This window comes from Nelumbo nucifera, chromosome 5 (assembly GCF_055504915.1).
Source record: "Nelumbo nucifera cultivar China Antique chromosome 5, China Antique-T2T, whole genome shotgun sequence".
NCBI classification, from domain to species: Eukaryota; Viridiplantae; Streptophyta; class Magnoliopsida; order Proteales; family Nelumbonaceae; genus Nelumbo; species Nelumbo nucifera.
In genome coordinates, this window is record NC_142653.1 from 36,336,986 (window position 1) to 36,348,027 (window position 11,042).

The 11,042-nt window shown below is 40.1% G+C and overlaps 2 protein-coding genes across 2 annotated transcripts; both read left to right on the forward strand.

Annotated features, from left to right (window-relative positions):
• The first annotated feature begins 5,337 nt into the window (after positions 1-5,337).
• Positions 5,338-6,317, forward strand: LOC148791418 (uncharacterized). The gene has a single exon (XM_088888672.1). The coding sequence runs from the start codon at positions 5,406-5,408 to the stop codon at positions 6,033-6,035; it is 630 nt and encodes a 209-aa protein (XP_088744798.1). The 5' UTR covers positions 5,338-5,405; the 3' UTR covers positions 6,036-6,317.
• A 2,548-nt stretch (positions 6,318-8,865) lies between these two features.
• On the forward strand, positions 8,866-9,792 carry LOC104606798 (uncharacterized). The gene has a single exon (XM_010272166.2). The coding sequence runs from the start codon at positions 8,936-8,938 to the stop codon at positions 9,560-9,562; it is 627 nt and encodes a 208-aa protein (XP_010270468.1). The 5' UTR covers positions 8,866-8,935; the 3' UTR covers positions 9,563-9,792.
• Positions 9,793-11,042: the final 1,250 nt, after the last annotated feature.

An 11,042-nucleotide genomic window follows, 5' to 3' on the forward strand; every position in this document is an offset into this window, starting at 1 on the left:
CGGGATCATGTCTTGTAACGGCTAGTATTATCTCAACCACTCACCGATTCAGGCGGGAATCGGCAACCTTACCGGTTGGTGGCGTGATCCCCAACTAACATAGAAACGGATCCCATCACAGCGGGGATCCAGGAACTACTCCACCAAATCAGTGATAACTCCAGTATATAAAGACTTCACCCTCCAGGTGCAAAGGAGAAGAAGAAAGGATGGGTGATCTCTGCTCTTTAGCTCTCTCACAATCCAATATCATTTTCAGCTCACAACTAAGTGCTAACTTAAGCATCGGAGCGACCCCACCGGGTAAACAACCCCGGGCTCTCTGGTTCATCTCTTGCAGGTCACCAGGTCCGCCGTCTACCAGGAGCCAAGTCACCTCCATCTAGGAGCAGTCGGATTGCGCTACATCATTTGGCGCTCGGCATCCATGTCCTCGTTCGACAAAAGTTCACTTCGGCCTCTGAGTCATCGGTCACTTAGATGCAGACCGAATGACGAAGTACTAAACACAAAAAATTGTACATCACCAAATAGTGAAACATCAGATGCCTTTGTTTAATTTTTTATTTATTTATTTATTTTTGAAATAAAGCCCTTAGGCTGTTTCGTTCAACTTTCTACTGCATAGAAGAAAGAAAATCAGGCATCATTGACCACATATGAGAACTATCTATGGATAAGCCTTGTTTTCGAGTTCACTTTCGCTCGTTTCTGTTACGCCAATAAACCTTTTCATTTCCGCCAATAACCCCTTTGTTTTCTATTATTAGAACAAATTAGCTTTAAGCCTTTTAACAAAAAATCTTCTTTGTTCTGCCGATAACTTCATCAATGACTAGGTTTAATCTTTAACCTGAATTGTTCGTCTGCCGATAACTTCATCTATAACTTACAGAAAACAACTTTGTTTTTAATGCATGAAACTATTTGTTTGTATCTCACCAATATATAAAGAAAAAGACAAGGGTAATATTTGGCTTGTTAACCTTAGGTTAATGTGTTTGGGAGTTGTTAACGTATTAGATCTAAAACTAGATTTCATCTTTTGATATTACATAGTTTTCAGAATGTTGAGACAAAGTTATTGGCGTAACAGAAATCAGAATGAAAAAATAGACAATAAAAAAATAAAACAAAAAAAATAAAAGCTAATCAATTCGTACTATGGAAATGGTTGTACTTCCTGATGAACCAATTTTTGGTGGAGTGTGAATTTTTTGTACTAAGTACCTCGTCATTTGGTCTGCTTTCAAGTGGCCAATGACTCATGCCGAAGTGGAGAACTTTGGCTATCGAGCTGAGTCGAGCTCTGCACCTCATAGGCTGCTCGGCACTATAGTCAGCTCAGAGCTGCCTATGAGGTGCCGAGCTTACCAAGTGGCGAGTTGCCTGTGAAGTGTCGGGCTGACAAGGTGCCGAGCTGCCTGGGAGGTGCCAAACTGACCAGGTGTTGAATTGCCTGTGAGGTATCGGACTGACCAGGTGTTGAGCTGCCTATGAGGTACCGGGTTGACCAGGTGCCGAGTTGCCTGTAAAGTACCGGGCTGACCAGGTGCCGAGCTGCCTGTGAGCTGCCTATGAGGTACCTGGGCCATGCTGCCAGGTCGCGCTGGGCCAGGCCGCCTGGTTAGACACTATCAACTTGGCAAGTTGTTGCCTGAGTGATTCCGGGTGTCACCTATTTATTCTGAGGTGTCATGTGTCACAATGTCATTGGAGGGTCAAATCCGCTCTCATCACTTCCTTTTTTTTTCATTGCAATGGTGAGACAAAAGGAGATATTAGCGTAACATAAACGAGTTTGTATTACGAAAATGGTTGTACTTTTCATGTGCTCTACAATGGTGATTGGGAAGAGTGAGGTCGGTCTCCCTTTTTTCTTTGCTTTTTGATTTTGGGGAAAAAAAACTCAAACCCTAATAGATGCAAACCGTAAAAGTTGAAAGTTACCGTAACCAATAGTTTCTCATTTAAACGTTGGGACAAGCAACTCTAACGTCCGTCCTTGAATTAGCGAAAGTGAACTCACAATTTCTATAGCATGGCCAATGTTGTTAGTGTTGCCTAGGTGGCATTGGACCTTGGGATGTTCGTGGTCTGGTTTGTTCAATTTAGATCTCAGACCTAAGCAAAAAATCATAGTCCAAGAAAACTTCAGACCAAACCATCCAGTTTCTAATATGGTTTGGGCCATTTTATTTTTTTATTTTTTTAAGGCTTCAATCATGTTTCATTTATTCAAGAGATTGACACAAACAAATGCCAACAAGACCAAATAAAGTTCAGAGACAAATTCTCAAGAAAAACAAAACAAAGATATGGATGTAGAAGAATTGGAATAAATTCTACAACCAAAGTAATGTGACTTAACCTCACCAACAAAATGGGATAAGTACATCTTCAAACCACCATAACTGGCAACCAAACTGATAAAAGCAGTTTTCAACTTAAAAGAAAACTGACAGAGGGGGTTACAAAGCCAAAAGCCATGATCTGTAATTTTCAACCACTCCAAATCAAACCGCAAAAGATAGCATCATCTATAACTACCACCCAGCACAGCAGAGAATTTTCGACTCCGAGCTGCCATCCAAAGAACGCCGGAGAACTTCAATGTCCATCCAAAACTCCGGAAAACTGTAACTGCCATCCAGGACGCCGGATAAATGTAACTACCTTCCAAGACGCTGGAGATGACAAAACAAGTGGCAACTTCCATAGGTGATTTTTGCAAAAAGGACACTAAAGTAGGGACTCCATATCAAAAATGCCTGTAGAAAGAAAGCAAACATAGAAAACAGGGAAGAAGGGAGAAACATAAATAACTAGGAGAGACAAAGGAACAAAGGAATAGATGGTGAAAGGGAGAAAAGGAGAACAAAAGAACAGAAAACGAAAAAAAAAACAAAAGAACATAGAGATAGAGAATAGAAAAGGGAAAAAAATAAAACAAATGAAGCATAAAAATAGAGAACAAATTAATATATGGGAACAAGGGAAACAAGGAGAACAGAAGGACAAAGAAAAAAAACAGAGAAACAAATAGAGAAACAAACAAAACACCGAAAGAAAAAGAAAACCTCGAGAGTAAACCTCTCTGGAAACAGAGAGAGGAGGGGGTGACCCCATACGGCGGACGATGAACAAAAGTGAGATGGGGGAAAGAAGAGACGGGATTATTTTAACGTGCCTTTTTTTTTTGTTTGGGCCATTCTATATTGGGTTTAACCCAATTAGAATAACCAAATAATATATACTCCCGCATAAATAACAAATAACTTCAAATATCAGATTGACTGTTACTAAATGCCACCTATTAAAAATCATATAAATTACATTTACATTGTAACATAAACAAGTCACATTGGGCATGAAATTACATGATAAAAATTGAAATAAACAACAATGTATAAAATACTTATATAATTAAGAGTTATGTAATATGTTTAAATGTTAAATGAATACTTATATTGTGTGTATGTGATTGGTCTATTGTTAATACTTCAATTTACCGGTTTATGGTTTGGTCTTGTTTCGGAAATTCAAATAGCTAAACCGAACAAAAAAAAATTGTGGTATGAGAAATTTGTATACCAAAACAAACCATTTTTAAGGCCAGACCAGATCAGATTACCAATTAATTTCAGTTTGGTGACTTAGACGATATAAGGAACACCCAGAGTCAATTCCATTAATCACCAAATATATGGTTCCGAGAGTTTATTTTATGTAACTTTCAAAGAATCCAAAACCGAATCAAACTGTTTTTATGCCCAGGCCAAACCAAACTGTGAATTTCAATTTGGTCAATTTGGTTTGATGGTCTAAACCGTATAATAAACACCGATAATCCTTGCTACTTCTCTACCAAGTACCAACATGCTCACTTGTCATAATCAAATTTAGTTACAGTAATCTCATTAGATGTCAGTGAAACATTACTAGTATCAACCTTTAGAATGCTATTGTCATCAAAAAGAAAAAGAAATTAAAAGAACCATATATCAAAAATCAGAATGCTATTGGCACATAATGGATCACAGTTATCAAAGGGTTCGGCCACCATCAAATCTCTTCATTTTCAATTTATTTCACCCCCAATGGGTACTCCATTGCAGCATAACAGGAGCTCGCTGTGCATTACCCTCCACCGTTTAGGCTGTATTTGGTTGCAGCACAATTTTATTTGCACTAGTACAAATGCATGGGAGTACAAATGAAAAAATTTTATTCTGGGTTTTACTTTATTTTGCTTCATGTCTTAATTTACTTCATTTGCACTGTAATCAAATAAAACAAAAATAAGTGAGAATTTACACTCAAATCATTTGCACTGTCATAGTTTTGCATTAGTACAAATTCATTTGCATTGCAACCAAACACAACCTTATGGATTACTTAACAAAGACATTTTCAAGGGGCCACCTTCTTCATTAGGCTTGGGCCAATTCGTCCAAGAGCCCAACCTAATGAAGTATGGGTTTAATTTGTGTACAAGAACACGGGGTCATACTAGCACTGCCACACCGTGGCGCCCACTACTGTTATACTAAGCACTTGTCTTGATTATTTAACGATTCTTATTCAACAAGATGATGTTATTTCTGCAAGTATACCATCTACTGACGCCAATTGTTCCTCAAAGCCAAACCCATGAACAATTTGTCAAAATCAGCATCAACAGTTTGATGGGTTTTAGACATGTAATGTTACAAGAGGAAATGTTGTATGTAACAAAACTATAATCAATCAAAGAACGTTGAACTCTTTACTACATTTACTTGTACTGGAGCATGTATCTCTCCATTAAAATAATGGTTATTTGCCATCTTTAGGATCAGTGTTACAAGCTTTTTCATCAGTAGAATTTAGTCTTACACGGTACTCTGGTATTTTTGCGCTTCTTCTCCGTAGCGTAGGGGTGTCCTTTTGGCCCAGAAAGTCAAAAAAAAGGAGCTGATGGGGTGATGGACTTAATGTGTCAATGAGTTAGGCCCAGTTCAGACCCGAGCTGAGAAGCAGCTCGCAAGACATAAGCCAAAAAGCGGAAAGAAAAAGTAGTTAGGCCAACGATGGAAAATTATTAATATCAGGCGAGTCCTATCTACATGGGCTTATGATTTTAGTGACTTTCCTTTCTGAAGAGTCAAGCGGTAGCAAGTGGAGTCTTGTTTGGTTCCAAAAGTCAAAAAAGAGCGAAATATCTTCCCCTACTGGATATGCAAGTTAGGTCAAAATGCATGGAGATTCATCTCCAAGCACAAACAATGGTTTACTCGGTCTATGTGCAATAGCCCGCGTTAACTCTACTAGGATCGCTATAAATACGTAATGTTTGCATGGGGCTTATCACACTACTTTCTCAAATCGATCAAACATTAATTCATTGATTGATTGAGCAGAAAATGGTGAACTCGAAGTTGGTTTCTGTTGCATTCTTGGTTTTACTTTGTGTTGGACTCTCCTCCGCTGCTAGGTCCTTGCTTGCCGCTGGTGGAGGAGGAGGGGGAGGTAGTGGTGAAGGAGGTGGTGGTGGTGGAGGTACAGGAACTGGGTCCGGATATGGCTCAGGTTACGGAGAGGGATATGGTTCAGGGGAGGGCATTGGTTATGGTGGGGCAAAAGGGAAAGGATATGCAAATGGCGGAGGTGGAGGCGGAGGCGGAGGTGGAGGTGGTGGAGGGTCTGGGAATGGCAGTGGTTATGGTTCCGGAGGTGGAAGTGGTTCTGGGTATGGTGCTGGAGAAGCCGTAGGTAGAGGTTCATATGCAAGTGGTGGAGGTGGTGGAGGTGGAAGTGGAGGCGGAGGTGGAGGAGGATCTGGTAATGGAAATGGAAGTGGTTCCGGATACGGTTCTGGTAGTGGCTCAGGATATGGAGCAGGAGGTGCCAATGGTGGAGGCTATGCCAGTGGTGGAGGAGGTGGAGGTGGACGTGGTGGTGGTGGTGGTTCAGGCAGTGGCTCTGGCTCTGGCTCTGGCTATGGTTCAGGTTCTGGATCCGGATACGGTGGTGGAGTTGGCCATAGACCATAGACATTCACGTCCCACATTCACATGGTCACAAAACCACCCTCTTTCTCTTGCGTGTTGTGTGTAATTGGGTATTGCCTGCGTGGAATGAATAAAGGTCCATTATGTCTAAGCAATAAGCATATTATGTGCGCGCTTATGTAACACTTCAATAAGCGTATTAAGTTGTAATTCACTTTAATAAAAGCAGAAGAAAGGTTACTATTGTGACTCTATGAATGAAGAGTTGAGTTTTATTACTCTGCATATTTGATATCATTGTTTATGTTATGGGTTCTAGTTCAACTTCAAGTTCAACTCTATGAATGAATAAAGGTCCTTTGTTTAATTTTTTGTTTTTTTTTGTTTTTGGAAATAAAGCCCTTAGGCTGTTTCGTTCAACTTTCTACTGCATAGAAGAAAGAAAATCGGGCATCACTGACCACATATGAGAACTATCTATGGATAAAGCTTCTTTTCTTCTATAGCATGGCCAATATTGTTAGTGTTGCCTAAGTCTAGGTGGCATTATACCTTGGGGTGTTCGTGGTCTGGTTTTGTTCAATTTAGGAAAAATATCAGACCAAAGAAAAAAATTAGAGTTAAGAAAACTTCAGACCAAACTATCCAGTTTCTAATATGGTTTGGGCCATTCTATTGGGTTTAACCCAATTTGAATGCCCAAATAATATATACTCCTGCATAAATAACAAATAACTTCAAATATCAGATTGACTGTTGATAAATGCCACCTATTAAAAGTCATATAAATTACATTTACATTGTAACATAAACAAGTCACATTGCGCATGAAATTACATGATAAAAATTGAAATAAACAACAACAATGTATAAAATACTTATATAATTAAGAGTTATGTAATATTTTTAAATGTTAAATGAATACTTATATTGTGTGTATGTGATGGGTCTATTGTTAATACTTCAATTTACCGGTTTATGGTTTGGTCTTGTTTCGGAAATTCAATTAGTCAAACCGAACAAAAAAAAAAAAAATTGTGGTATGAGAAATTTATAAACCAAAACAAACCATTTTTAAGGCCAGACCAGATCAGACTGCCAATTAATTTCAGTTTGGTTCGGTTCAGTTTGGTTTGGTGACTTAGACGATATAAGGAACACCCATAGTCAATTCCATTAATCACCAAATATATGGTTTCGAAAGTTTATTTTATATAACTTTCAAAGAATCCAAAACCGAATCAAACTGTTTTTATGTCCAGACCAAACCAAACTGTGAATTTCAATTTGGTCTGATGGTCTAAACCGTATAGTAAACACCGACATTCCTTACTACTTTTCTATCAAGTGCTAACACGGCTCACTTGTCATAATCGAATTTAGTTACAGTAATCTCATTAGATGTCAGTGAAACATTACTAATATCAACCTTTAGAATGCTATTGTTATCAACAAGAAAAAGAAAAAGAACCATACATCAAAAACCAGAATGCTATTGGCACATAATGGATCACAGTTATCAAAGGGTTCGGCCACCATCAAATCTCTTCATTTTCAATCATTTCAACCCCCCTCCCCCAGTGGGTACTCCATTGCAGCATAACAGGAGCTCGCAGTGCATTACCCTCCACCGTTTAGGCAGTGTTTGGTTGCAGTGCAATTTTATTTACACTAGTATAAATGTATAGGAGTATAAATGAAGAAAATCTAAATTCTCGTTTAATTTTGTTCTGGGTTTTACTTTATTTTGTTTCATGTCTTAATTTACTTCATTTGTACTGCAATCAAACAAAACAAGCTAAAGTTTGAAACAAAAATGGGTGAGAATTTACACTCAAATCATTTGCACTGCCATGTTTTTGCATAAATACAAATTTATTTGCATTGCAATCAAACACAGCCTTATGAATTACTTAACAAAGACATTTTCAAGTGGCCACCTTCTTCATTAGGCTTGGGCCAATTGGTCCAAGAGCCCAAGCCCATGATGTTGAACCAAACCATACCATGTCTTATGTCTTGGGCAATATTATCTGAGCCTAATGAAGTATGGGTTTAATTTGTGTACAAGAACACGTGGGGTCATACCAGCACTTGTCTTGATTATTTAACGATTCTTATTCAACAAGATGATGTTATTTCTGCAAATACATCATCTACTGACGCCAATTGTTCCTCAAAGCCAAACCCATGAACAATTTGTCAAAATCAGCATCAACAATTTGATGGGTTTTGAACATGTAATGTTACAAGAGGAAATGCTGTATGTAACAAAACTATAATCAATCAAAGAACGTTGAACTCTTTGCTACATTTACTTGTACTGGAGCATGTATCTCTCCATTAAAATAATGGTTATTTGCCATCTTTAGGATCAGTGTTACAAGCTTTTTCATCAGTAGAATTTAGTCTTACACGGTACTCTGGTATTTTTGCGCTTCTTCTCCGTAGCGTAGGGGTGTCCTTTTGGCCCAGAAAGTCAAAAAAAAGGAGCTGACGGGGTGATGGACTTAATGTGTCAATGAGTTAGGCCCAGTTCAGACCCGAGCTGAGAAGCAGCTCGCAAGACATAAGCCAAAAAGCGGAAAGAAAAAGTAGTTAGGCCAACGATGGAAAATTATTAATATCAGGCGAGTCCTATTTACATGGGCTTATGATTTTAGTGACTTTCCTTTCTGAAGAGTCAAGCGGTAGCAAGTGGAGTCTTGTTTGGTTCCAAAAGTCAAAAAAGAGCGAAATATCTTCCCCTACTGGATATGCAAGTTAGGTCAAAATGCATGGAGATTCATCTCCATGCACAAACAATGGTTTACTCAGTCTATGTGCAATAGCCCGCGTTAACTCTACTAGGATCGCTATAAATACGTAGTGTTTGCATGGGACTTATCACACTACATTCTCAAATCGATCAAACATTAATTCATTGATTGATTGAACAGAAAATGGTGAACTCGAAGTTAGTTTCTGTTGCATTCTTGGTTTTACTTTGTGTTGGACTCTCCTCCGCTGCTAGGTCCTTGCTTGCCGTTGGTGGAGGAGGAGGGGGAGGTAGTGGTGGAGGAGGTGGTGGAGGTACAGGAACTGGGTCCGGATATGGCTCAGGTTACGGAGAGGGATATGGTTCAGGGGAGGGCATTGGTTATGGTGGGGCAAAAGGGAAAGGATATGCAAGTGGCGGAGGTGGTGGAGGTGGAGGCGGAGGCGGAGGAGGAGGTGGTGGAGAGTCTGGGAATGGCAGTGGTTATGGTTCCGGAGGTGGAAGTGGTTCAGGGTATGGTGCTGGAGGAGCCGTAGGTGGAGGTTCATATGCAAGTGGTGGAGGTGGTGGAGGTGGAAATGGAGGTGGAGGTGGAGGAGGATCTGGTAATGGACATGGGAGTGGTTCCGGATACGGTTCTGGTAGTGGCTCAGGATATGGAGCCGGAGGTGCCAATGGTGGAGGCTATGCCAGTGGTGGAGGAGGTGGAGGTGGAGGTGGAGGTGGAGGTGGTTCAGGCAGTGGCTCTGGCTCTGGCTATGGTTCAGGTTCTGGATCCGGATACGGTGGTGGAGTTGGCCATAGCCCGTAGACATTCACGTCCCACATCCGCATGGTCATAAGCCACTAAATTGGAACCTCCTCTCTCTCTCTCTCTCTCTCTGTGCGTGTGTGCAGCATTGTATGCGTGGAATGAATAAAAGACCCACCATGTCTAAGCAATAAGCGTATTATGTACCGCGTATGTAACATTTATGGTGGTTGTTAAGATGTAATTAACATGAATAAAATAAAAGGTGATCGTGATGAATTGAATTAGAATATGTGATCCAAGAGACTGTTATTTCTCAATTCTGTAGCAAGTGGGCCCAGCCTCAGCATAAACGTTTCTATTAGCCCAGTCTTAAGCCTGGTCTGATTAAGATCACTCAACTTATTCGGACCACTTAAGTAGGTGGTGGAACTGGCTATAGCAGGCTACCAGCAGGCAGCAGCAGTTGTCTTTGTAACTTAAATGGGCCAAATCCAACCCTGCTCCAACCTAGCCCAGCCCAGGTATTTGCATAAGTTGGCTATGATTCTTGATCTACAGGCAGGTCTAGAATTGACCTAAACTCCAGATTGGGCTTTCAATTGAGGCCCTACCAAGTCCAACAATGCCAAAACTCATACGGTTTAGAATAGGTTGGGAAACTTGAGCTTTGACTTCAGGTTATGCCAGGCCCCAAGCTTTATCTCTTAGGCTTGGGCAGGGTTTGGCCCTAAAGCTGGCCTAATCCACCTAAGTCGCACCCTCGGGTGGGTCTCTAAATCGGGTTTGGACTCATGTACGAAGTGGAGTCTGTCTGTCGAAGCCAACCGTATTCTTTGCCTAGCAAATTAGTCAAACTAGCTTCTCTCATGCAAGGTTTAAAGTATCAATACATATCGCGGGTTTCCCGATATGTCCTACAGGGGTGTTTTGGAGTCTCTGACCGGTTCAGAGGGTGGATGGACCTTAAACCGGTCCTTATGAACCAGATTCAAAAAAATAAAAAAAATAAAAAAATAAACTATCAATGCTACCCAATATGTCAGTAGTGGTGTATCGGACGTATGATATTTTGAACCTTACTCTATTGTTATATTAGAGGTTCCATCGGTGAAAATGGTGGTCTTATTCTGTTCATGCCACCATGTTTTTTTTTTTTTTTTTTACCACCATTTTCACCAATGGAACCTCTAATATAACAATTTATTTTATGATTTTAGACCTTCCGCTTTCTTCTCTGAAACCATAACTGATAGGGTAAATTTGGACTTGGACCATTGTCAATGGGATTACAAATGATGGCTGATTACATCCAAACCATAGTTGATGAAGTAGAGCTACACAGGGTGCATTAATAACTACATATATTGTGATAGTGGTCTGTTTGGCTATTCAAGTTAAGTCTCCTCCTCCAGTTAGCTGCATTAACATCATTTGTGATGGACTGATGCTTGTGCAATTGGTTAACAATTTGGCCCCTGTAGCCATATTGCCACATCCTATTTAGGTTCTTTTCTAGAAACAACCTTAGGGGTGGCCT